Raw genomic sequence first — 27,042 nt, 5'->3', positions numbered from 1 at the left:
GGTGCTGCTGGCTTCCTTAAATCAGGCTTTTTCTTTTTTAAGAAATAAGATTTTAGGGTGGGAATGTACCACGAAGGTGCTGAGCATCAGTGCGTGGCCCAGCGTTCCCTCCCATGGCAGAGTGTGGAGGGTCCGTCTGTCTGTCTTTACCCCTGCTACACGATGGTTTCCTACACGAGATGGCGCTCTCTGCCTTTCCATAAAGCAAGTTGCAATTATTACGAATATATTTTGTTGTTATTTCTGCCCCCAGCGCTCACCCCCTCAGCCCTGCTCAGCTGCCTTGGCCCCAGGGATGCTCCTGGGCTGCGGATGGGAACGGGGAGCAGCTCTGACCCCACAGGTTTCCAACCACACCTGAAAGGCTGGACGGACAGATATTAGTGGGGGAAATCACTCCAGCACCTCAACTCATTAAAAGAAAGGCTGATTTTATTTATTTATTTTACCCCACCTTGTCCTCCGAGCCCAGCTCAGGTGCTTTGCTGCCTCCTTGCAGGTCTGTGAGCCCAAACGCAGGGACAAGCTGCCCCAGGTGGGGATGGGGACCCTGGGAGGGTCCCTAGGCTCCTTTTGGGCCCAAGGCCTGGCTGTGGGGCTGGACCAGGTTCCCCCTTTTTGCCTGCAAGCAAAGGGGCTCCTAGGAGTGAGGGTGGTTTCGGAAGGAAATGTGATAGGGGAGCTGATGGTGCCCTTTGCCCGCCAGCATTAAAAATTCATGTGCATGATGGGCTCTTCCAAATAAGTCCAGGAAGGGTGAATTCCTGCCTCCTCAGAGCTGCTGGCAAGCACCCAGGCTGCCTGCCCTCCCCAGCCAGGGTCCCTTCTGCTGGACCAGGTGCCACCAAGGTGCTTTGGTGTCTGCGTGCCTGGTGATGAGCTCTGCTCCCCCATGGCAGGGATTGGGGATAATGAGGGGTGTGTGGGCAAGTTGGGTCTCCTACAGGATGGGAGGGGTGGCAGGTGTCTGGGGTGATCTAGTGAGCAGAGATGTTTGGGCACCTGGGGGGGAACAAGGTACCCTGGTGGGAGGGGATGCAGGTACCCGAGAGGGGGGGAAAGATGCTGGGTGAGATGTGATGTGCCCGAGAAGGGGGGGAAAGATGCTGGGTGGGATATAAGGTACCCCAGAGTGAGGAGATGTGGGATGTCCTGGGAGGGAGGGATGCAGGGTTGGGATGCAGGGTGCCTTGGCAAGGACAGCCGGGTACCCGGGGGTGTGGGATGCAGCGGGGATGGATGGGGGTACCCAGGAGTCAGGCATGCGGATGCCCAGATGTGGGTTACCCGGGAGGAACTGGGGTGCCGAGGAGCCGAGCGAGGGCTGCGGGGTGACCCGGGGGGTGGGACGCGGAATTGCCGGGAGCGGGGCGAGGGGGCGAGCGCGGCTGCCGGGCCCGGGCGGGGCGGAGGGCGGCTCCACGTGGCTCATTAGCAGAAACCAATTGAATATTTATGAAGTGCTCTTGTTTGAATCCCAAGTCTTCGGCTCCAGTTACAAGGAGCTGCGTCACCCTCCGATCACATGGTAATTGTTGCTATTTCCAGGATCCCAGCCTTGCAGAGTGGCACAAAAGCTCTTTCCCCTTTTCTTTTATATTTATTTTTCCACTCCTTTCCCATTCTTTTTTTTTTTTTTTGCTTTTTTTTTTTTTTTTGGGGGTGGGGGGTGGTTTTGAACTATTTTCCAGCTCGCCGGCTGCTGGCGGAGCTCGGGGCAGCGTTCGGGGATGCCGGAGCCGCTGCCCTGACCCGGGGCGGGCAGGAGCCGCTCCCCCCGCCCCTCTCCCGGGGAGCGGATCCGGCCGCTGCTCCATGAGAACCGCCCGCCCCGACCCGGGACCGGCTCAGCACTAACGCCGGGGCGGGGAGGGGGGTTACCCCCAAAATGACCGAGCTGGAAGGGGACTTCACCAAGCTGCTTCTGCTGAAGGAGGAGCGGATCAAGGAGCTGGAGCGGCGTTTAGGGGAGAAGGACGAGGAGATCCAGGAGCTGCGGCGGCGGCTGCACAAATGCCAGTCGGTGCTGCCGGCCCCCAGTCCGCACATCGGCCCCCGCACCACCCGGGCTCAGGGCATCTCGGCCGAGCCGCAGACCTACCGCTCCTTCCACGACCTCCGCCAGGCTTTCCGCAAGTTCACCAAGGCCGAGAGGTAGGGATGGGCACCCTCTTTTCGTTCCCAAAATACCGAGTGGGGTGGCCGGGAGGGATGGAGGCGGCAGGACCAGCGCACTCCCCCCGCCTCGGCTCCCCGGAGAAGCGGCATCGATTGTGCCCGGGGGGGGTTGGAGGAAGCGCCGGGGACATTAGGGGCTTTCAGCCGGCTGGGGATCGGATAACCCATTACCGGCAGCCCGGCGCCCCCTTCCCTTCCCTATCCCCGAGGGGATGCTCGGCCGGGAGGCGGCGGTGCCTACCCCGGCGCTGGGAAAAGTTTGCAGCGGGGCCGGGAAGTTGTTTGGCCGCTCCCTGAGAGGCAGCTCCGGGCTGAGGGAGCCGGCACCCCCCCACACCTTATTCCCGGGGCAGGTGCTACCCCCCCGGCCCCCTTTCCTCACCTCATCCTCCCAACGTGCTCCCCAAAAACTAAAGCTCATGTTCCTCCACTCCTGGGCTTTGCAGTTGTGCTTTGTCTCCAGTTGTTCCCCTGTGCCGGTGTCAGGCACCCAGGGACAGCTGGGTTTTTGGTGTTGAGTTTTTGTGGGGTTTGGTTTATTGTGTGTGTTTGCTTGGTTTGTTTTTGTCGGGGGTGGGATGCAGGGTCTGCATCACTCAACCTGGAGTCCTGGGGAATGCATGACCCTCTTGCCTCAACACACGGTGTGAAAATGGGGGAGCGTGGTGCTGCTCAGACTCCCGGGGATATTTTCAGCATGACAGAGAAGTTGCAGTGTGAGTGTGTGGAGTTCGGTGCGACCGCAGCGTGGGGGACCCAGCGTCACCCTCCTTTCGGCAGGAGCCGTCACTGGCGCTCGCTAAGTGAGAGACGGTCTCGGTTCTTCTGCGTGTAGGGATTTATTTCAGCAAATCATTCCCGACAACGTTTCTCGTAGCCGGGTGTATTTGGGTGGGGACTCACACTACTCTCCTCAAGCTTCTAAAATGTACCTTGCCAGCACCCAGACCAAACTCCTGCCCCTTCCTCCCTGCCCCTCGCCAATGAGACCATTACGCCTTTAAAGACGGGAAGCTGTTGGCTTTGGGCTGCATGGAGTGATTTAATAAAGCGCCGTGCCCAGAGAGGTGTGCGACTGCAAAGTGTGTCAGCCCATCCTTTGCGGGGTTAGCGCATCCTTTCACACCCCCTGCTTGAAGCAGTGGCAGCAAATTGCAGCTGGAGAGGAAACCCTGGTCCAACTTTTTACTTTGCTGTTGCTTTTTATTTCTTTTTCTGAAGGCTGTGATCGTCCTGAGCCTCTGGTTACCACAGGGGAAAGTGACAGCAACCTGGCACCTGCAGGAATGGCAGGGGCCTTGGTGCCCACCCATGTGTAACAATTCATTTAGGAGTTATTAAACCTGCTCACAGTTCTAGTGAAGTTTAATCCTCATATAAGACTTTCCTTGCTATTACCAGCTTGGGCTGGCAGGCCAGCACCAGAAAATCCTGTATCTCTGTGATGCTGTGAAGGTCGTTTGCCCCGTCCCGTGTCTTTCCCATCACTCGGATGTTGTTTCAGCCGCAGCAAAAACTCTTGATGGGGGCTGCAGGCACCTCCCAATGCCCTTCCGGGCTGGCACTTCATCCCCAGCGTCTTCCTGTCCCTCAGCCTCGCTCCTGGTAGCCATGACGATGGTAACCAAGCCAGTTTGGGATTGCTCTGTGAGTTTAATTACGGTTTACTTAACTCTTCTACCGACTCATTGCTGGAAGGAGTGACAGACAGCTGCACGGTGTGCTGAACATGCTGTATCCACAACCTGTCTTTCGTTTGTTTGTTTTGCCCTTTATTGCTCCCCAATCGGTCCCCACCAGTGGGTTAGATGACCGTCTCGCCCGTGGATGCGGTTGCGGCTCCAGCGTCCCGGGTGTGGGGGGTGAAGCTTTGCTGCAGTCGGGCTGTGCCAAGAGGATGATGAGGTTTCTCGGTTCCCAATGCTGAGCGGAAGCACAAGTGGGCCTGTCTGGTGCCAGTCGCCTTTAATGTCTCTGTGGGTTTCTCTGGCTCTTTGGGCTTAAAAACTGCTGACAGCATTTTGGCTAATTTATTTATGGGGGTAACTTATAGACCTCTAACAGTCTCCTGCTTGTGTTTTAGTGACAGCAGCTGAAAGCATCAATAAACTGTTCATCCCACAAGCCTGCAGGTCCCTGAGAGGTTGGAGATGGGTAATACCTCTTTTCTAAAACCTGAAGGCAACTCCCAGGCCATAAAACCACCAAGATGGTGTTTAGACCCGACTGGTTTGAGTGTTGATCTTAAATTAATGCTGATAGAAACCTTTTTATCCAGGTCTGGGATCAACCTTTAAATGCTTTTTCATCTCTAAAGACAAAGATATAGCTATTAGACAGTGTAATTAATTTTATTGAGGGTAAGCTTGTCTGTAATATACACTGATACTTAAAACTCTGAAGAAGTTGAAACTAGTAAATGAGACAATGGAAACTCCAAAAGGGGTTAAATCTCAGAGTTTGTGGCTGGTAGTACGTTGTGTCTCTTGTAACCCACCCCTGTAATGTGTCAAAGTTGTGAAGTCTTGCCAAGTTGCAAAGAAAGGGGCTGCAAGACCAGAAAGGTATCGAAAGATGTGTTACCTTTTGTCTGGAAGCATGTTTTTATGCTGTTATCCCTCCTGATAGCTTAGTTGCATAGATTTTAATGGAAGAAAGTATTGCTGTGTAGATATCCAGGTGTATAGAGCTATTCTGTTATAAATCAGATTTTCCTTCCAAATAGTCAGGACACTGCCACTTTATGTTTGTTTTGCAAAATATAATCCGTTGCTGCTAGCAGAGACTTGTGTAGAGAAAAGAAACACACTTATTATAAATGACTCATGAATTTATGTTTGTTCGGTGAGTTTTTATTCACTTGTACCTAAACCCAAGAAGCGTTTGGGATCATACGCAGGTTTGACGTCGTCTGGCACCGCATCCAGCAGGTGCTTATTGCAACATAAAGGAGGAAAAAACCAATTTGTTGATGTGTTTGTTTTCTAGCAGGATGGGATGATACAGCAATCGAGGCACTTTGCTAATGCCTGGGAAAGCGGTTCCTAGGAAGAGATCCCCAGTTGCTAAGCAAAGGCTCTGCTGCGGCGTGAGCGCTCGAGATGATAAATGATGCAGAAAGTAAATGCCGGGGTGCACTCAGAGCACTTGGCTGGGACTAACAGCAAGATAAGGACCACGGGGATCTTCCAAACTGCCTTGTTCCTGCAGCGAGGGGCTTTTTGAAAACCCAAGGGGTGCTAATCTGCAGGTTTTCAGCATCCAAAGATGCTTCGTGCCACGCAGATGATCGTCGTGAGCTATAATCCCAGTCTTTTAAATCATCCTGTCAGTAGATTCCAGCAAATGCATTCTTTAATTCAGAGGTGCAATATCTAATTCCAGTTTAATCCTGCTTATTGGAGTCAACAAGCCTTATTCAAACCAGGGCAACGCAAAATTACTTCGGAAACCGTTACGTGTTTTGAAATAGCGACTAAATCTTTGTTGGTGTTAATGCACCACAGCCATGATTAAAAGGCAGTTGTGACCATACAAGCAATTACGTTTTTTTGCATGCGATGATAGCCTCAACTTTGTGAATTCGGTTTGGACTGTCCTGTCTCTGTGTTTTTGCTGTGCCAGTTTGTACCTGGCACGGTGTTAGAGATTGTCTCAGCATCATTTAAGAGAAACTATGAGTTTCCCCACCCTGTTCCCAATAACTGACCCATCCTTCCTTGCTGCACTAGCTAACTTTACCTGCAGGTTTTTAAGGGGTTTTCCCCTCTTTCACTTTACTTTGAGAAGTGCTTGCCACAAGATGGCAGTGGGGTCTAATATTTGAGGCGAGACATTGGGGTGTATTGTGGTTTTGGCTTCACAGCCCTGGCCTAGTTGTGCTGCAGGTGTGTTTTGGGATGAAATCCTGGAGTAAATCCATCATTTTTTCCCCTTTTCGCCTTCTTGGAGGTGTTGGGGATGCGTCGCTGAAAGTGTGTGTTCACTCATGGTGATTAAACTTGGTATTAAAGGCTGCAGGTGGTCTATACGATACTGTGGATGGAGGCTTGGAGAAGATGCTCTCAACTTCATTCATCTCCTGGCTCCAACGCTTGTGGTGAGCTGGTGTTTGATGGCAGGTTCAATCCATCTCATGGGCTTTGGGTATCGTTCAGTCCAGGACTGAGCACACAGAGCGTAAAAACTGGGCAATGTGAGGCATCTCTAGTCCAAAACTCAAGGCGAGGTCATCTTCAAAGCTGGACTGGGCCGCTTGGGTCGCTCCAGCCTAAAGCAAAATGATCCCTTGTGCTTCTCCATCACTTCTCCCTCCCCATGTCCCAGTTGTGGCTTATGGCTCGCCTGCCCCGGCCATGTCCACCACCCCTGTTGCTGGGGACAGCGGGGCCGTTGAAGACTTCACCCATGGTTTGGTCCAACCAACCCTGAGCATGTCCCTCCTGAGCAGCCAGGGCTGAACCCGTCCTCCCCCAGCCCCTTTCTGGGAACTCGGCTCCCAGTGGGTGGCTGAGTTGCATTAATTTAGACATGATCTCATCATCCGCCAGCCGCTAAAGCGATATCGATCCTGCCTTCGGCCTCCATCTGAAAAACAACCCAACCACTTCCCCGGTACCTGTAACCACTGTCCCTCGAGGCTTCGGGAGGCTGAAAAATGGGCTTTTGTCGACTCTTTAACTATTGGAGGTGAATGTGTAACCTGCTGCAAATGTGTAACATTTCAGTGATGTTAAGGACAGCCTTTAAGCTAAGGAAAGGACATTTTAGGGCTATAGCTTGTCTAATATTTGATACCACTAAGCAGCTATGCCTTAAATATCAAAACTTGCCTGTTTAAGCCATCTCAGAGTCCTCTGGGTGTCTGCTATTTCTCTTCAGTGATATCTCTGTAAGAATCAGCATTGCTTTCCAAAACTCAGAGGAAGGGTAGAGGGGCAGCAGCAATTTTGACATTAATTACTACCCTAAAAAGTGCCTCTTTTCCCTCATTTACCCATCATCGATCTGTTCCTGGTGCACCGCGACCATACATGCTTTGGATGCTCCATCCTTGGGTGATCGACACTGTAAAGATTTTATTAGATTAAATTGTATTGGCACAGGAAGAACTAACGCTGGTCTCATTGCTTGTAATGTCGTAATGCATTGCTGGCCCAAAGAGAGAGGAAAATAGGAAGAAGTTTGACCAGGTGTTATTTAACTTGGGGATAGTTGGAAAACGTCACAAAGGGAGTGACTGAAATGGGAGATGGACACTTTGCTTGGTCAATCTCTGCTCTAATTACTTGGATGGAGCAACTTAGTCTGTGGCATGGAGCTGTGAATGATATTGAGTGAAATTTGGAGGCATATGGGTTGTTGCATGCTGTAGGAAAAGGTACGGCACGGGTCGCCGGGTCCCGTGAGAGGGCTGAGGTCAGTAAAAGAAGCGGAAGGATTTTAGAGAAAGAAAGGAGCAAATGTTTATGGTTAATCAATTGAAACCATTTCCCTTCTTTTAATTTTTAATGGGCTGAAGTAACCGCTTCTCCCTTCCCCGGGCATTGCTTTCCTTTGGCTCATGGGAGACCTGAAAATTGAGCTGCAACGCGGGGAAATCACGTTCCCGAAGGGCGAAGGATGGCACCTCCCTGCCGGGTACGGCCGGGCGTCCGTCTGTCTGTCTGTCTGTCTGTCACCAGCAGCCCTGGCGACTGATGCTGCCTTTTCCATCCCATCTGTTCAGCTCCTCCTCACAGGCAGAACAGCATCAGTGCTACAGCAGCACACCAAAATTGGCTCAATTGAACTTTTGCCTTCCACCTCCAGCAAAAAAATAATATAGAACATATATTTATTTTAAAAATTTAAATTTAAACATTTTCCGGGTGGTTTTTAATGAAAACTTGGAATATTTGGCCTCACTATTTATTGTTGGGTTTCGCACTGAGGAAAGCCTACAAGACTGTGTTGTGACATCCCAAACCTGGCCGTCACCATCATGGCTAAAGGCTTATGTAGCACCTCCTACTGACACTGGGCAGGGGATGACAATATGGTCCCCAGGGGCCGGATCGGGCCTGGGCTGGGGACAAACTGCTGCTGCCCATCCCCAGCTGACGTGGGCTTGTTCCCAGCGGCGTCATCGCGAATTCTTGCTTCTGCCTATTTTTAAATGCCTCAAGTCATGAGGCTTTTGGTGCCTCCCTTGGGGGACTAAACCACAGGCAGAGACATTTTCAGGCAGCTGCCAGGTTACTGTATAACCCACCTTCTGCCTGCTCTGCTGACAAATCCCTGAAAATGGGATTGTATAGAAACTTTAAACCTATAGCTGTGCTCCCAGGCTGGGTCATGAAAAACTGCTATTCTCTCTCAGGTCCTTGACGCAAGTTTGGGTTTTGTTTTGTTTTAATATATATATAATGTATATGTAGGAATATAAAAGGGAGATAGTATCTAGCAAATGCATTGTGTTATTTTTTCCATGGCAGCTTGTGGACATTGCAGGGTGTGGAGGAGGAAAAGGGTCCCGTGCCTCACTTCCCGCTGCATTTTTAAAAGCAGCATGTAGATGTGGGCATATATGGTATTATAAAGTGCTTGGCCACGGTCACTCTTTATTTGGCTGCTTTTTCGTCACAGCAAGTATCATTTTTGTCAGAACTATACCATGGAAAAGGTAATTCTGTAGTGAAAATCCCCTGGGTGGTGAAGTGTATCAAAGTAAAATGAGACACAAAGGGCTAAAGTAAGACTGCGAGTCCCTCTTTGCAGCTTTACTAACGAGAAACACTGGGGAAAAAGCCGTCTTAAGATATCCACTTGGTTGCTTACAGAGTTGATGTGTGTCCTGGAAAATATCTAACAGCTTGGCAAAGGGGTTTCTTAAAAAGCTTCATCCTCTGCTGTGACCTCCCAGCTGGAAAAGATGAGGAATGCATTGCATTTTATATAGGGCTTTTCTACGTTTTGCTCATGGATATTCTTTGAGCATATTTGTTCTATTACTAATACAACCCTGTAGTCACAAATTGGGCATGTGCATGTGGAAGAGATGCTAAAAAAACCAAATGATGGGGATCTGCAAGCACCAAGTGATGCTGATGTTTTTGGATCAAATTCATGTCTGGGGCAAAGCACAGGATTTGTGCAAAATGCTGCAAAGGAGAGGGAGCAACTGCTGCAGTAAAGCAACCAAATCTCTTGGCTGTGTCCAGTGGGGCCTTGAGAGATAGAAGGAGCAGGTGGTGATCACACACCTGGGTAAGAAAGGGACTTTATGAGTCAATGCCCAAATCTGTTCTGCTGATGCTGTGTCTTGTAGGCTCATCATCCTCAGGGGCTGCCCTGACACAGCCCTGAGCAAACCACTGCAGCTGCAATGTTGGCTGTGGTGGGAGTGGACCAGAGATGCTCCAAACTGAATCACAGAACCATTTTGGTTGGAAAAGACCATCAAGATTGAGTCTGATCATTCCCCCACCCCTGGCACTACCCTGTGTCCCTGGGAACCTCATGTCCGTCTGTCCAACTCTCCAGGGATGGTGACTCCAGCACTGCCCTGGGCAGCCTGTTCCAATGCCCCACAGCCCTTTGGGGAAGAAATTGTTCCCCAGATCCAACCTCAACCTCCCCTGGCGCAACCTGAGGCCGTTTCCTCTGCTCCTGGCGCTTGTTCCTGGGGAGCAGAGCCCGACCCCCCTGGCTCCAAGCTCCTTTCAGGCTGCTCAGAGATCAGAGCCTGTGACCAGGACCAGGCTCTGCTGCTTCCACCAGCTGAGGTCCGGATGGCTGCTCGATGATTAGCTTAATTACATCTGCTTTGTTATCGAATGGCTTGGTCTCTTCTCAGGTAAAAGTTAGAATAAATCCCTGAAAACTCAAATCAAGGGAAAATGTTTCCCTCTAGCACAAATGAACTGATTTAAACAATGTTGTGCCAGGGGACAATGAACTGATTTAAGCAGCATCATGTCAAGGGAAAAATGTTTGCCTGTAGCATAAATGAACTGATTAAAGAATTTGAGGGGCTAAATAAAAGCGCTCCTTTGAATCCTCCTCTGGTGTTGAGTTGATAGAGACACATGTTGGTTTTGGGGAGGCGTTTTGCGATGCGCTCCCACGCATTCAGTTCCAGCATAATGGAAAACTGTTAATTTAGTTTAAATGTCAACTAGAACAGAAAATTACATATAATCCGAAAACACAGCTGATGGCTTGCCTGAAAAACTGTGAGGCAGCCTCGTGTTGCGTTTCCCCTCCAAGAGACACTGCTGTATCTCCAAAAGAGTGAGGGTCCATTAAAATTGTCCATTAAAGATGTGAGGAGCATCATATACTGTTATATACATTGAAGAAGGGCTGTCTGCTCTCTTTAGGGCTTGGAAACCTTTATTTTGCATGGAGAATACATCAAGTGTAGCTTTACTAAATGCACAGACTGGTCCAGCAGCGGGTGAATGTGATATTCAAGTCTTCCTGGACAAATTGGGTTAAACATAGTAGCAAAATAAAAGCTGAAGGTATAATCAAGCATAAACAAAGTTTTGCCTGCTGTTTGACTTAAATGGGTTTTATTTTTGCGCTCCTTTGGCATGGTCTTTATTGATACATTTGTGGTTTTGAGACTTGTTGCTATGTAGAATGGCGTAAAAACATATACCTGCAATGTCCTCGTAGCAGTGAATTAACTGCAAGCTGATGGCTTGACTGTAAAATTCAAACAGTATACAGACACATTTGTAGAAAATGAAGTATTAATTAACATAAAAGGCTCAGAAGGTAACTATGCAGGTGTGAAACAGGTCCAGGACATGGGTATGTTAATATTGATGTCTTCTGGTGTATGGTTTGCAGGAATGGAGTGTGATGTGGAGCCGTGATTGATTCCAGCGAGTGCCATAGGATGGGAGTCTTGAGTTATTTTCATTTTAATTTTCCTCGTGATTGGAAGTTTTTATAAAATCCTCCAAGATAAAAATCACCACCAGGATTCTAAATGACCAATCAGTGTATAGAATCTCTTTAAAAACAACATCTGAGTTGTCTGTTATAAGGGATCGTGTAATTCTGATTTCTACTTGTGTGCACGTAATATTGTCAGTATTTAATTTCTTTAAACTCATTAATGCTTTGTATGCTCTGTATTTATTTATCCTGCAGAGTACTAAAGCAGGAAGGATAACTGGGGAGAATTTCTTGTGCAGTGAATGTACTGAGATTCCACACAAATATAGGGAAATCTGAGTGGCTTAACATGTGCGCTAAAATTTGGGTGTATGGTAGATGTCTTTGGTGTAATTATTAAGCCAAAATGCAGCTTTAATAACTGGAATTTCTCTGTAATCATTAGAGGGAAGTTTTGTCCCGTGTCTATAGGAACATGCCCAGCACGAGGGGAATACGGCTCGGTGGCAAGAAATGCTTGTATTTTTGTGGTCGGAGGGAAGCGGCTTCCAGCTGGGTTGAGATTGTTCCTGCAGAGTGAAACGCAGGCTGCAGCGTGGCAGAGCGTGGTTTTGGTAAAAATAACTGGAAAATTGCTTTAGTCTGGCAGGCACGGGGGAAAATGTTGGTGATAACAAGGCCAAGTCTCCGAAGGTACTTGGAGGTATTTTTGCTTTTCATCTCCCAGCACTTATCACTGGAGGGCAGTGGTGTCTGAGAATCACAGAATCAACTGGGTTGGAAAAGACCTCAGAGATCACCAAGTCCAAGCCTTGGTCCAACTCCAGTCCATTGACCAGATCATGGCACTAAGTGCCATGTCCAATCTCAGCTTAAAAACCTCCAGGGCCGGTGAGTCCAGCACCTCCCTGGGCAGCCATTCCAATGCTGACCACTGTCTCTGCACAGAATTGCTTTCTCATCTCCAGCCTCAGTTTCCCCTGGCAGAGTTGAAGCCCATGCCCCCTTGTCCTATTGCTGACTGCCTGGGAGAAGAGCCCAATCCTCACCTGGCTAGAACTGCCCTTCAGGTAGTTCTAGAGAGTGCTGAGCTCACCTCTAAGCCTCCTCTGCTCCAGACTAAACAAGCCCAGCTCCCTCAGCCTCTCCCCATAGGTCTTGTGTTCAAGTCCCTTCACCAGAAGATGCCTGGAAGGAGAAAACCACAGATAAAGAACATGGCAAAGCTCCTGGGTGACTGAGACACCACAGGCTCAAGATGTTGAGCATGTCATTGAGGATTAGAGTGAGGATTTTACTATTGAAGCGTCTTTCCTTGTCTTGTGTTACCTTAAAGTCCCGTCTCATAGCTGGGTGACGTTGGGTACGTTGCTCTTGTCCCCATTGCTACTGCACCGTGCGATGCCGTGCTGACCACGTTGGTACTTCCACTTGGGTGGAAGGCAATAACCGTGGGCCCGTGGGATGAGCTTGCCTCGCCGACCCATACTTTGGCACCCAGAAATGTGGGATGCTCTACGTTGCCGCGGGCTCTTTTAAACCTCGCATATTTTAGAAACCCAAAGTAAGTGGGATGGTTTGGCTTCCTGAGTCTCATTTTTTGCTAGAGACAAAGCTTGAAAGCCTCGCTCTGCTCATTCAAGTGGAATCTATGGGGAGCTGGGAATTGTGATACTGGGACGAGAAATTTCGTCAAGGAGGATGGCCAGAAAGTGGGCATTTGAAAACAAGCAAACAGCCATGTATATTCCTCCCCTCCACACTCCTTTTTATTCTTTTATTAAGAAAGTAGAACTCACCCTATATGTATCCAAAGACAACCTTAAATCTTCCTTAAAAAAAGACTATTTTCTTGTTCTTCCTATTTTCCTATTACTTTGTAAGGCAGAGAAAAGAAATCTTTGGGGAAAAAAAAAAAAGCTTGCTTTTAATTGTATTTTTCTGTAAGAATAATCGCAGTTTTCTTGGCTCAATTCATGTTCCTTTCAAGGCCAGAACTGGGTGTTAAGATCTTTCCTTTATTCACATTTATTGGCTTATTTTGCAGTTTGATCACTGATAAAGTCGTTTAGCAGAGGGTAGTGGGACAGTTATTGCCTCAAAATAAAAAGCTGGTTTAAATCTTATTGTTATTTACTTGACAGAAATGCGTTTTCTTTTGCCGTGCTATTCACCTACTTGCTGTGCCCCGAGCAGGAGAAGACAACCCTTCTTTGCTACCTGATATTTGATTCCAGCTGCTGTTACCTACAATTAATTCCTAAATCCATATTGGAGCTCTGGAAAAAGCCCCCAGGAACAACCAGCTTTCTGCTGGATTTGACTTGCCCACTTGGCCCATCACCTTCCAGACAGCTAGAATGGCTCGTAGGTTATGAAATGCAATTTTCCAGCAAGGGGGTTTCTCTGCATAGGCTGTAATTGGGATCAAATGGTGGAAAAATGCATTTGATGCTAAACGTGGGGGATCTTGGTGGTGATGAACATCTTGTCTCTCTGGAGATAAGAGACAAACATTGAGTGCTTGAAGAAATGAGAAATCTGAGCGTGGCAGATGGAAACTAACCCAGACCCGGTGTAGAAAAGAAGAAACAAGGAATAATTAAGCTCAGCGCAAGCGAGGCAAAACCAGGCTTTGATGCTGGGGTATGTTGCGTTTGCTTAACCAGATGTGATTTATGGGAATGTTTCCACCACAACGAGGAGCGGGGTGGAAGGTGCGACAGTCTTGGAGAAATTGCTCATTCCTTTTTGCTTGCATCTGCTTTTAGACCGTTGAATTTAGCTTTGCAAACAGCAAAAACTCAGATGGGGCGATAGTACCAGGGTACGGCGGATCTCTGGATCCGTACAAAGGACTCGGCAAGAGGATGAATGTGAAGATGGAGCTGTAGAGCCTGTGCAAAGGGAAAGTGGAGGCGGAGCACGGTGGGAATCTGTGTGGTAAGGGAAGAGGATGGGGAATAAATACACGTACAACGGGTGGATTAATTATGGCGAGAGTCAATAATGGTATATGCAAATGGACAGTGGCTTCATGACATGGTCAACGGGCAAGGTGACTTGTTTAATCAATGGGAAAGCATCGGCTTATTAAAAAACCTTTCAGCAAGGGAATTGAAACAAGGCTGAGGCTCAGACTGTAAATAAGGACAAGTAAAGGCTGTTGTTTGACGCAGCACAGCAAGACGCCATTTCCATTTCAGATGAAATCTTCCATTTTACCCGGTGTTATGGATGGATGGGGATGTGGCCCTCAGCTGGACGCTGGTATTTGACGTGGGGGCACGGGGAGGTTTAGGTTTACCCTTTTTCACAAAGTCTTGTGGGTGGTTCTGATGTAATTTCAGCCTGAATAGAGGGGAAAAACCAAATCCCAACCTCAGCTTCTACAGGGAAAATTTTCATAGAACAACACTGTGTTAGGGTGGTTTTTTATCTGTAAAGTCCTTTTATTTAGAAACTGGATTTCTTTGCCTCTGTTTTGCAGATGAAGAATGTGAATAACTTAGGGTGAGTGTGCTGGTGAGAGTGGGGTCAGAAGGAGACCTCAGGTATCAACTGCATTTATGGCCATTGCTCAAAAATGGAGTGTATTCCCCACAGCTGGGAAAGCTCCATTTTGACCCCATTTTGCCTCTTTTCTGCTAGTGACAGCGCATAGAGGGGGCTTGTGTGGTCACCTTAAAATCACCAGGGCCTCCCCTCTATGGCATGACAATAATCACGTGCAAAAAAGAAATATGTTCAAAGCGAATATGCTATCTTTCGATGAGAGATGGCTCGTGGCAGCTTCAACTCAAAGCTTGTTCCTCTGGGGGAAGATGCTGGGAAAAAATGAGTTAAGCTGGTTGTGGATATTATGGATATGAAATATCTTACTCCATAAAACCATATGTTTGGGGGCAGGAGAGCAGAGACGCGTGGGAAAGGGAAGGGGAAATGGTGTCAGGGGTCAGCCAAAGGGCAGTTTCACGCCAACTTTGTTGTCTGATTAATGTCTTTGGAGCCTGTGCAGCTGAATGTATCCTAAAGCCCCGGTGAAGACAACCAGGCCATTGCAGAGACTATTTGCATCCAGGTGATGTTGAAACACTTGTGTCCAGCCCCTCCAGCTCCTTCTGCTGCAGCTTTGTATCAGCTCTTGCACCTTTTTGACTGGGTTGACCCATAACTTGTAGTTGTTCCTCAGATACCAGTAAGCAAGTATTAATCCAGCTGGTTTCCATCTTCCATGTTGGGTTGGTTAAATTCTGTATCGGGGAGGTGGTATCTCCTTCTCTTTCATTCTGTTGCTAAATGTTAAGTAGCTAAAAATCGACTCTTTTCACAAGACTTTAAAACGTGAAAATACAGGAGGGGAAAAAAATCCCATTAATATATTGGTTAGTTGTGCACTGAAATATGTCATTAATCTCCCCAACTAATGTTTCTTTGATTGCTCTTGCCTAAGCAAGAATGTGAAACAGTCCATCTGAGCTGTGTTTTTTTTCCCACAACGACTATTCTTCTGACCCCGTTCTGGGCCTGTGATTCATTAGGGACTGGAAGCAATAGTTATGCACGTGGGCGTTGGATTTGCTTGTCGTGCAATCATTTTCACATTGGGAGGCATCGTACGGGGCTGATAAAGTCCATACATCTGCATTCTGCACATGTTTCCGGGCTGAAAAGTCTGCAGGATGTTGGGCTGACAGCGTTTGTAAGTTCAGCGTGTAACCTTGAGTTAAAGAAAAAGGCTTTACAATCACATTTATGCCTGTTTTGAGCCATTCTAGCCTGCCTGAAAGAGGTTGCATGACAGAAGAATGAATGAAAATTACTTGAGTTTTCCTAAGTGAGTGTCTTATAAGGTCAGTGAGGGCAGCTGTGCTCATCTAACCTGGTTTGTAGGAGATGGGTCATTAGCCTTTTTGGAGGTTTTGTTTTCACTAGTGAATTTCTGTCCCTAAAAAAACCCCATATATATATATATATGTATATCTTCAGATTGTGGCTTAAAAATTTGCTGGCGACTGAGAAAGCACCACAATCCTTTGCAAACCATTCAAAAGATCAATTGCCCTAATTGCTCTGCCTCAACTATTTGTTCCGCGTTTCAAGCCTGAATTTGCTGAACGTCACGGTCCCGCTGTTCAGTCCTGCCCCGGCTGTTTGGCGGATCGGCCGCCTGTTTTCACACTTCTCCCCAGCGCTTTTCTGATGGCACCTCATAGTTTTTAACCTCCCCTTCACTGAGATAAAAACCCTGGAGCTGGAGGCGCGCTCAACGAGCTCCAGTTTGTAACTTGGCCAGTTTACAGCAGCCTCATTACGTTCCATGTTTTTCCAACCCTGGCCAGAGGAAAGCAAGCACTTCATGAAGATTTTTAACAGGTAAATGGAACCACACAAATAATTGTTTCAGCTTGACATCGATCCTGGCCATCCTTGGGGGTGTGCGATTCTCAATTGCTGGAGAAATTAAGGCAATATCACGAATACCAATCTACGTGGCTCTACAGAAAATATATCTTAGCGAGTTGAAAAAATCGGGTTGAAAAAACATGTAACCAAAGACTTGCCTGATAATAGATTTTGCCTCCGTAAGAAAGCTGCAACCATTGAGCTTATCATTCCAATTGTACGCCTCTTCCTGTCCCCTTCAATTAATGTCAATAAAGTGGAATTAGAGCAATTCTAGTTTTTATAGCCAGGCTGTGCTGTTGATGGGCAGGAGACTTTGCTCTCCAGCCCATAATATTTTGGCAAAGCTATGCTGACACTTCAGTTTTACTCTACAGAGGCCTTCCTTGCTCTCCTTTTATTTTAACACCTTTCTTCTTAGCATGAGGTGCCTGGTCCTGAGAGCAGAAGCAGGACCATCGGGATGGACTTGGGGTGGCTGAATATGTCTTCATCGCTCTGGAGATGGGGCTACTGCTGGTATATTCTATATATGCTAGCCCATGTATATACATAGATAAAATATATAGCTCCTGTATATACTAGAACGTGCTATATATGTCTGTAAGAATGTTATTTGCAGCTGCTGCACTGAGAACATGACTTTGAGCTTGTGTGATTTCTTCTGCTCCTTTTAGACTTGTAAGATAGTTTGGGTTGAAGGGACTTTCACAGCTCCGCCAGTGCCACCCCAGCCATGAGCTGTAAAATAGAGTCTCTGGTGGTCCCATCACAAGTGTTTCTCTCCCCAGCCAGGTGGTTTTACGTGACAGACTTAGAGGAGCAGCTGAGATGCTGATGCTTGAAGCTCTTTCTGTTGTTTGAGCATCGGTTTGCAGCACAAGCTGCTTGAGCCTAATACTCTGCTAACGAAACTATTGAGATAATGATTTCCCAGTACGGAGGAAACATTTTCCACCGGCATTATCTTGGTCTAGCCTTCGGATCCATGCAATGATAATGGAATAATTACAACCCAATTTCATGTGCTTAGACATTGCCTTCATTACAGACAAATGTTCCTGAAGAAGTGAAATGTCATCCTATTACTGCCTGATCTTTAAAACCTTTAGGTGGTCTCTCATTTTTGCCTTTACAAGTATAGTTTTCACTTGTATATGTTCAAAGACTTATCCAGCAGAAAGTAATTACTGTGTTTATCAGTGTGCTAAAGCGGGCCTGGCACGCTAAAATAAATGACAGTTTGCTGATCTTTAATCGATGAAAGCGTACAGGAGGTTAAACACAGATTTTTCTTTTGAAGTGTACTTCTCATTTAAGAGCACCGAAAGAAAATGGAGGCTTGAAATGAGAAACGATGCAGGTTTGTTTGGGAATTGGCACCTCCAAAATAAGATCACGAGCTGTGTGGAGGATGTACCACTGGTTCCAGGTCTGATGGATTTGCCTTTTGAGAAGCAGTAGGACAAGAAGAAGAAATTCAGGGTGGTTTAAGGGACATGTTGTTTGGTGGAGATGAGTGCTGGCCGCATTTCCTATGGACCTGTGTTGCCTTCACCAGTAAAGAGGAGGGGAAGGTACTGATTTGGCTGGAGAGAGATGGTGTATGGTGCCACAGGAAAGGACCCAGCAGCCCAACAATGGTGGGAGATGTTCGCTAAAAGGGGGTGTGTTTGCAGACTGCAAAGTATATGTGCTTTTTTAACAGGTAATTAAATGGCGTGTGTTCACGTGGATGTTACTTATGGGCTTTGAGATCTGCAGCTGGTGGCCTCGTGCAATTGTAACGCTCCTTCAAAGTTGTTGTGTGGCCGCAACCAACAAACAGAAAGAGGAGAGAAAGAAATCTGAAATTAAAAAATCCTGGTGACCAGAAGTATATGTGGAGAACGGACAGTATTTCAGATTTGCAGAGCTTCAGCAATGTGCCTTTAGTTGTAAAAATACCGATGCTGGGCTGAAAAGAGTGGCTAAGCAGGAGCTTTTGCATTCAAACCGCAATATATTCCGGTGTAAGGATCTGCTTCCAGAAGCAAACGGGAAATCTGAAGCTGTGTGTGACTTGTGGCACTGCTTAATGCCAGGACATGGACAGAGAGCCTCGAATCGGGGGGGCAGTGGGAATAAAAAGGTCACTGTGTGTTTCTCCATATTGATAACTTTCCTGGGAACACACGGACACACCTTGACCTGGAGTCTGAGCTCTGAAAACCCTGGCCTGATAGTGAAAGGACTAGTAAAAGTGGACTATTTGACTCGTATTTTTGCACAAGCAATCTCTCCTTTATTTTTTATTGCTGTTGAGCTCAGGTGAGCTTGGCAGAGTAGTTGGTAGCGCAAGGAAAAAAGCGTTTGGTACCCCTGTGTGAGAGAATCAGGGTTGGGTTGGGTCTGGATGGAGTGTTATTTTAAATCAGATTTACAACCATGGTTAAATAGATGCTATGGCATCTCCTTCCTGGCCACAAAGTCTTACGGGAGGGAAAGGAGATGTGGAAGAAAAGAGTAGATATAAGCGTATGATAGGCAGCAATATTCATAGGCATAGCGGTGTTATCCATGGTCGCTGCGGAGGATGAGGGCATCATGTACTTCAGGTGTGGCCGGGCTGTATTCTTAGCACTGGCTTAACACCTCTGATAAGAGAAGTAACGCTGCTGAGCAGGATCAGCCGAGGGTAACACAGAATATTAAAACCACAACGTGTTATCTCCGTTTAGCCGTAAATTGCACCACAAGGTTGATGGCGGTCCCCAAACGCTGGGTTTTCCGGCACGTTCCCTGCTGCTGTGGTTATTTAATCCAGTGGGGAGGAGGTGACACTTGTTCTGCTCGTGGCAGGGGTGGCACTGGATGAGCTGGGAAGATCCCTTCAACCCAAACTATTCTGTGATTAAGGCACTGACAGACCCACATCTTGTAGCCTTAACTTAGATCACATATCCTTTAAGACTCTGGTGAAGGAGGTGAAATGCAGAGGACAACCCTTAGCTTAATGCTGGGAAGTGGTTAAAAATGATTCAAAAACACGATGCTTCTGTTGTCGGGAATTGGCTAAAAACGATCAAAATGTGACGCCTCGGTTGCTGGGGAGTGGAGGGAGGTCATTGCAGAGGGAAAAGCTGGAGGGCTGCACAGACCCCAAGCTTTACGGGGAATCAAAAAGCGCTTTCAGGTCTGCCTCCCCACCCTCTGCGCTCGTAAAAGCACTCATAGACCAGAACCCTTTCAACAGATGGTTTGAATAAGGTAAAGTACATAGACGGCAGTGCCCTCAGGTCCATCTGGGTAACCACACCACCCTCCCAGGAGCTCCACAGAGGCAACCAGAGGTTGCGTTGGCCTGGGGGACCAGGGGAAGTTGAAAGGCCGTACTGTTCGGACACTGGTATTTTTATCCATTAAACCCTAGGGAAGGATTCCTGGGTGAAAGCTGTCAAACCCTCAAAAAACACTGTTAGCTGGGGAGAAGCATGTCCTGTGTGCTGACACACATGCTTTGCCCATGTGAAATATATTCCTGGCAGGGGCAGGAGGAGCCTGGCTCTTCATAGCAGCGGTAAATGGAGGAGACCTCGAATCCTGGGCTCAGTTTTGGGCCCCTCAAGCCAAGAAAGCCCTTGAGGTGCTGGAGCGAGTTGAGAGAAGGGAACGGAGCTGGTGAGGGGCTGGAGCACAAGTGTGATGGGAGCGGCTGAGGGACCTGGGGGGTTCAGCTGGAGAACAGGAGCTGAGGGGAGACCTTCTGATCTCTGAACTGCCTGAAAGGAGCTTGGAGCCAGGGGGGTCGGGCTCTGCTCCCCAGGAACAAGTGCCAGGAGCGGAGGAAACGGCCTCAGGTTGCGCCAGGTTGGATCTGGGGAACAATTTCTCCCCGGAAAGGGCTGTGGGGCATTGGAACAGGCTGCCCAGGGCAGTGCTGGAGTCACCATCCCTGGTGGTGTCTAAAAGATGCATAGATGAGGTTCTCAAGGACATGGGTTAGTGGTGGACTTCCCAGTGTTGGGTTAACGGTTGGACTTCATGATTCTATGGATGCAACATCTTCCACACCAGCAACAGCAGTCAATGACCCCAAGGCAGAGGGCAAGAGGGAAGATTTGTGAATAAATATGTTTGGGCAAGAAACAGATGGCTTGTTTGGGGCTTTTATAACACAAATCTTCTCAGCTGGGGTTGTGACAGGTACCTCAGAGCTCACCTGTGGAGGTGGTGTTGGCGGAGGTGGCACCGTGAACCCTGAGTTGTAAGTGGAGATGTATGTTATTTACCACTTTGCTCAGGACTTTGTTCTGGTGCTTATTTGCCCTTTGTGTTCAAAACAGGGACCTCATTGTTTTGTTTGAATGAGCCTTCCAGTTCAGGCCAGTTGGTTCTTGTGACACCTTTCCCCGCTACTCTAAAAGTGCCATTTGATACTGAGCACTTCATCTACATTATAGTGTCTAGATAATATAATGATTTTTTTTTCCCTTCATTTTCTTCTTCTTCTTCTATAAGCCAAACAAACCAACCCCTTTCTGTTCTTGATAAAGATATCTATTGGTTTTTTTCAGCTCTCTGATGTTTGATGCCACCTTGAACAGCATCTCCAGCTGCTCAGTGTCCTCTCCTGCAGTGGGGATATAGGCACTGAGCCACCAAGAGATACATGTCGTTATTTCTCCATTTAGTAATTTTTTACTTACATACTGGTCATAATATCACCCTCCAGTTCACATGGAGGCAGTTCTTCATTGAGGTCCCCGCCGAAGCAAAGGATGAAGGTAGAAAGGTTCTTCCTAGCAGGAGGAGGCCACCCTGGCTCTTTTGGCAGCTTGCAGAGGGCAGGTGGTGGGATGGGCACAGATGAAGCTGTGGGTGGGTGATGTTCAACACACCCCCCCTATTTTTTGTGTGGTCTGGTGACCATTTTGTCACCATGTGGTCCTTTCCTAGCTGGAAACCAGCACGTGGCTTACTGTAAGAGAAAATCATTGCAAAGATTATGGGGGAAGGATGTCTGCTGACTTGCAATCCTTGCCCCTTAAAAGGTATTATATTGACAAACCAAAAGGGAAAAAAAAAATATAAATGTGCTTAGCACGGAGATGAGGTTTTTAGTTCCCTTTGAACTCAGTGGCATAGTCTATAATCAAGGGCTGGACGTAGGGAGATTTAATGCATGATGCTTTTTGGGGGCTAAATGCAACCCTTACCGCTTTGCTGCTGTGCTCCCGGGTGAAGCCCTGGGTGCTCTCTGCCAGGTCCAATAACTGGCACTGACTCCCAACAACTCCTTTGAATGAGCTGGAAGGTATAAATAATTAATACCTGTTAAATTATTCAAGCTGGAAATACAGTATATGAATCCAGCAAGCTGACCAGGATACAAATGAGTAATTATGTTAATTAACCCACGCAGCTAGCAGGAGCTACAATTAGTTCATGTTTTAGGCTCCTTCATGTTTTCATGTTTTGTTTTGTTTTGTTAGGAAAAGAAATAAGCCAAAAACAAACAGAAACAAACTAAAGCTGCAGTTAGAAAATATGGGTTAAACGATGTGATTTGAATGATCAAGAGACAAACTGCATTCCAATTAAATTGGATTTATGTTCAAATGGCCCCTTCCTTCCTTCCAGGGAGAAGCAGGGTACATTTGTTTTAAAGAGCTTTAATCACTGCTCTCTGCAAGGATTTGAAGACTGAAAAGTGTTAGTAGCATGATGCAAGACGTTGGCCTCTGGATACTGTGCCACCATCTTTGCTCATTTCTACTGTTTCTTTCCTATGTGTTGCTGAAGGTGTAGGAGGATAGGGTGGGGAAAAAGAAAAACCAGTTCTTTATACCCATTAACATCGTGAAAGAAGTCTTAATAATGATGTACAAATGGAAGGTAAATGTACGATAACAGGCTTTTCCAGTAAAAAATGAAGAAAAGGTATTTAGTAGTTATGAAGGGAAAACATTGCATTAATTTGAAGCTTTGAGTTCATGTAATTAGCGTTAACTGAGATTTTAGGACTGGAAATAGTCATTGTTTGGATGCTTTGTCAGCATTACTCTCTCCGACCTCAGGAAAATGGGTCCTTTTTTCCCCAAAATTGGAACTTGTTGCATCGTAGGCAAGTAATTGATTTACACTATAAGTCTCCATATGGAAATACATCCTCTCCGACTCTTCCTACATATGAATATGAGTGCGTATATTCGGATTCAGTTCTCTTTTTGTGCGGTTTTCATTTTCCCATGCTGCAAACATGTCTCAGGCTCCTTATTTACATGAGAAGGCATCTGCTGTCCTGATGCCTCTAAGGCTATTTCAATAAGGCTGTTTGGGTCTAAAGGAAAATCTCCCGGAGGACTCCTGTTTTCCTCCTGTGTTCTTAATAAGCAATGCTTTTCTCTGTGAAGGTAATTCTTCGTTAATATTTAATTTAAACGGATACAGTTTGTTATGGAATTGGAAGAACCTTGCTAGAACGGGTCAATGAGAGAGAAATTAAGAAATCCTCTCTATTTCCCAAGGTGAAATGGCAAAGTTCAGCATTTACCTCTGCTCTGAGCTTTGCCTCTTGGCAAGGAATTACCCAGGTGAAGTGAATTCTCCCCTGGGAACCTCAAAATCGGCTTCATTTCTAATGTTTTTGGTGAAACTTTTTAATAGGATGCACCAATATGCAGATTTCATGTGTGTATTTGGGGCAGTTGCAAAGAATGCCTTGTAATTAAGTAAGAGAAGCAGCAACGGGTGAGAGATAGACTTGATTCCATCAGTGGTCATGTCAGAGAGTTACGTCTGAGGAGTTTGGGAAGGTTTTTTTGGAGGTGATGGATTAATTGCAATTGCAGTGATGTATGTATGTAAGTATGGTGGTATTAGCATAAGCTGTTTTAATTTAATTGACTTTTCTGAGAGTTTGCTAGGGAATAAATATGTAACATAAAAAGGCTCAGACTTGTAAAAAATTAAAAGCTAAAGAAATGAGACTAAATACACAATTGTGGTATCTAGTGAGGACGAAATGTCTTCCTTTTGTAGATTAGATTAGCCATTCAATTGGTCATGAACACTAAAGATGGGTATTTTAGGGTTTATGCGTCCTGACTTCTATGTGCATGCTCGGAGTTATTGCCTGTTATGGTACCGGGTGTTGAGCCGAGAGCCAGGAATTGGTGCGAACCAATGATCTCCTAAAAGCTCCCTCCTAAGGTCTGTTACCGAATCAAAGCATTGATTCACACTTCCAACAAATCAGTCTGTCCTTTGCGTCTCTTTAGGGGGAACACATACAGGTGTGGTAAAGAAAAGCCACCTAAAATGTGGTGGCTGGTCAGCTGGGACTTGCAGGTGGAGGTGTTATATCTGGAAGTTTGGTTATCAAGTAAACTGAGTATTAAGGAGAAAGACGCTGCGAGTCTGGCTGCTCTACAGGTTATTCAGAGAAGACAGTATGACAAATGCCCGCTTTTATATAAATATGCCCCTTAATATGCCACACATTCACTCTTTTAGAGCTGTAGTAGCTAACTTGAGAAAAACAATATTAATCCCACCCTCCTGCCGAGAAACAGGATATATGAATATCGATGGGAACTTAAAGCTGAGTTTGAGCAACACTCTTGGCCTACATGGTCTCTTTTTTTTCTTTTCCTAATGCATGCATGTTTTTGTTCCTCCATTGCTTTTTGATTGAGTGTTTTGGGGTTTTCCTTGAGGGAGAATGTGGTGTTTTATTGGGTGTTTTGTGGCGGTGGTGATTCAACAAGTGCTTGGCGTGAAGGTTCGCAGCCGCGCACCTCGCTCTGGGAGAGCAGGGCAGTAGAGGGCAGGCTTACTCCTTGCGTTTGGTGTTTTCTCCTCTTAAAATAAATGAGAATTAAAAAGCAGGGGAAAAAAAGAAGAATGTGGAGAGTGCTGTGGCTGCCAGAGCTGCAGGCCATGTAAGGGAACAGAGCGAGGCCAAACACCCCCGGCACGGGGAGGTGGCACACAGCGCTTCACGCTACGTCATGTCCGAATTATGAGTGGAAAACTGTTGTTTTGATGATAGTAGTGGCTTTTAAACAAAGAAAAAAAAGAAAAAGGAGAAGAGTAGATTAAAAAAGAAACTGATATTGGTGTGTCTGTGAAGGAGCAGGGGGATTTTTTGAGGGCATAGTGAATTTGCACTCTTGTTCCAGACAGCAGAAGTATAAAGTACGTTGCCTTCCTGTCTGCCACAATGCAGGTTTTTATGCTGGGTACCAGTGTCGATCCTTCCTATTCTAACAACATGAGACCCTTTCACGGCATGCCAGATGTTTTGAAGATGAGCTTGTACACTGAGCTTTGTGTACATTGGTTGGATAAATCAGGGCATGAAGAACTTGCCCTGTTGTTTGGGGCAAGTTGCTCAAGCAAAAGCACAGACAATAAAGCCTGAACAGAAGTAGCTCTTGCAGAGAAGTAGCTTGTAAAAGGTCAACACCAACGTAGAAATCTTTCTTTCTAGAGCACAGAGAAGCAGAGTCAAAGTGCACGCTGCCTTTGCAGCATCATCGCTTGCAAAGGGTTTTTCATCCTAGGTTGGAGGAAACTCTCTTGAGTCTGTATCATCATCGGGAATGAAAACCGAGCTGTTCTCCACTCAGATCAAAGACTAGGAGGTGCTGAGGGAGATGTGCAGGGGTCAATCTTCCCAGTGTATTTTATGGTGGAGAATAGTTCATAGACTCATAAAATGTCCTTGGTTGGAAGGGACCCACAAGCATCATCGAATCAAACTCCTGTCCCTGCACAGGACACCCCACAGGTCACACCGTGTGTCTGAGGACGTCGTCCAGTCTCTTCTTGAACACTGTCAGGTTGGGGCCGTGACACCTCCCTGGGGAACCTGTTCCAGTGTCCAGCACCTCTGGCTGAAGAACCTTTTCCTCATGTCCAACCTGACCCTCCCCAGCACATCTTCTTGCTGTTCCTTCAGGTCCTGTCATTGGAGTTGCATAGGTGAACCTTCCCAGGGTGTCTTACAGTGGAGAAGAGTTGCATAGGTGAACCTTCTGAGCATGTTTAACGCACTTTTTAATTAAAATCTTTTGCACTGGAGAGGAGTCAGAGTCATCGGAGATGGAGCTGGCGCCACAAACAACATCGCAACCTGACTTGCCAACGAGCTGTGGTTGCCCATCCTCCCCCAAGACGCCACACAGGGAGAGCGAGGAGGGAGCCCCGCACCTCACCAAGGGTACAGCTGCTGATTTGAAAGAAAAATTGTGCAAAGGTGAGAATAAAAGTGCTGCCCATCCCCAGATTCACCCGCCGCAGCAGGGCAGTCAGTCGAAAGATGCTGGCGATGCTCAGGAAATGAGGCGAACACCGGCTGCTAATGCTCTGATGAGCGGAGCAATCAGTTCAAGCAAACACTGACAAAGAGAAAACTGTGAGCATAAACATTTTTACACACTCAGAGAGCCCAGCTTGATGAAGTTTCCCTGAGCATAAATAAGAAATAGCTGTAGAAGCCAGCGGAGCGCTGTAAAACCTTTGTGAAACTCAACATGAGCCCCTGTTAGCAGATTGTGCCTGGATGATTCACGGATATTTGGTCAGTGCCTTGATGAGTCGGCTCCTCTGTGGGACGCAGCCCTTCATTCTGAGCCTTAAAGGATCATGGGGATCAACTTTGAGTACAAACCTTTTCTGGAAATGTTTTCTGCAAGGAAGAGTTTAGCATTGCTAGAACTGCGGACATAAACAGTTCTGGATACTGAAGTAAGAGACTGGTACTTCAATATATGTTTATCTTTAAGAAACACCAATGTGTTGTCCAGTCATGTAAAACACAGGCTTAAAATCTAGGCTTTGTGCTTATTGTTACAAATACCCGAAACATTCAAATAATAATTTTTAATAAGCAGAGGAATTGATTTGATTACATAGAGAGAACGGTGCACTTTTTCACGAGGCATTCATTGTAAAATAATGGTAAAGCACTGGTTATTTTCATATCGATGGTAGCAGAATACATGTTTATTTCTAATTCAATTTCTAGTACAAATGAGTTGTTTTGAAGGTTGGATAAATCAACCCGACAGACCAAGGCAATTATGGTAGGTGAGCAGTGCATTACTGGCAAGGAGAGATAAGAAACACGGAAAGGTCCAAAAGGGTGATGAGAGTGAGCACCCGGAATTGCAAACGCTCTGGGCTGGTGAGTGGTTTGCTACCATTAAACCTGGGAAATTAAGAAATGGCATGAAACAGCTTCAAAATCAGGCTGTGGAAATGAGCTGCTATTAATTAAAAGAATTTGGGGGGCAGGGAAACAAGTCTCTTACTGTTCGTACCTTCATGAGTACTTTGCTTTCCACCTCTTGCAACACCGTAAGTGGAAACAATCAGCACGTTGTGGAAGGGAACAGAGGTTGGAGGAAGGAAAAGGTGTAATTTTGTGTGACAGCTGATGAGTTTAGTTGTGTTTGTGTAGAGTTTCAAAAGTATATCACGAAGAATTGCGGGCCGGCTCACAAGGCCAACCTTGGTTTTCGTCAACCCAAGTCTCTGTGGAAACCGGTGGTCTCGGGTCCAACGCACGGTTCCCAC

At 46.7% G+C, this 27,042-nt stretch overlaps 1 protein-coding gene across 1 annotated transcript in view; it reads left to right on the top strand.

Moving 5' to 3' along the window:
• The first annotated feature begins 1,767 nt into the window (after nucleotides 1-1,767).
• PRKG1 (protein kinase cGMP-dependent 1) overlaps nucleotides 1,768-27,042 on the top strand; it is a 425,347-nt gene continuing 400,072 nt past the window's right edge. Inside the window, exon 1 of the mRNA XM_065843185.2 lies at nucleotides 1,768-2,154. Within this exon, the coding sequence (XP_065699257.1) occupies nucleotides 1,889-2,154 (266 nt within the window). The 5' untranslated portion in view covers nucleotides 1,768-1,888. The remainder of the gene's footprint in view (nucleotides 2,155-27,042) is intronic.

This window comes from Patagioenas fasciata, chromosome 8 (assembly GCF_037038585.1).
Source record: "Patagioenas fasciata isolate bPatFas1 chromosome 8, bPatFas1.hap1, whole genome shotgun sequence".
NCBI classification, from domain to species: domain Eukaryota; kingdom Metazoa; phylum Chordata; class Aves; order Columbiformes; family Columbidae; genus Patagioenas; species Patagioenas fasciata.
Note: the sequence above shows the minus strand (reverse complement) of the source record. Positions and strands in the feature narration are given on the sequence as shown.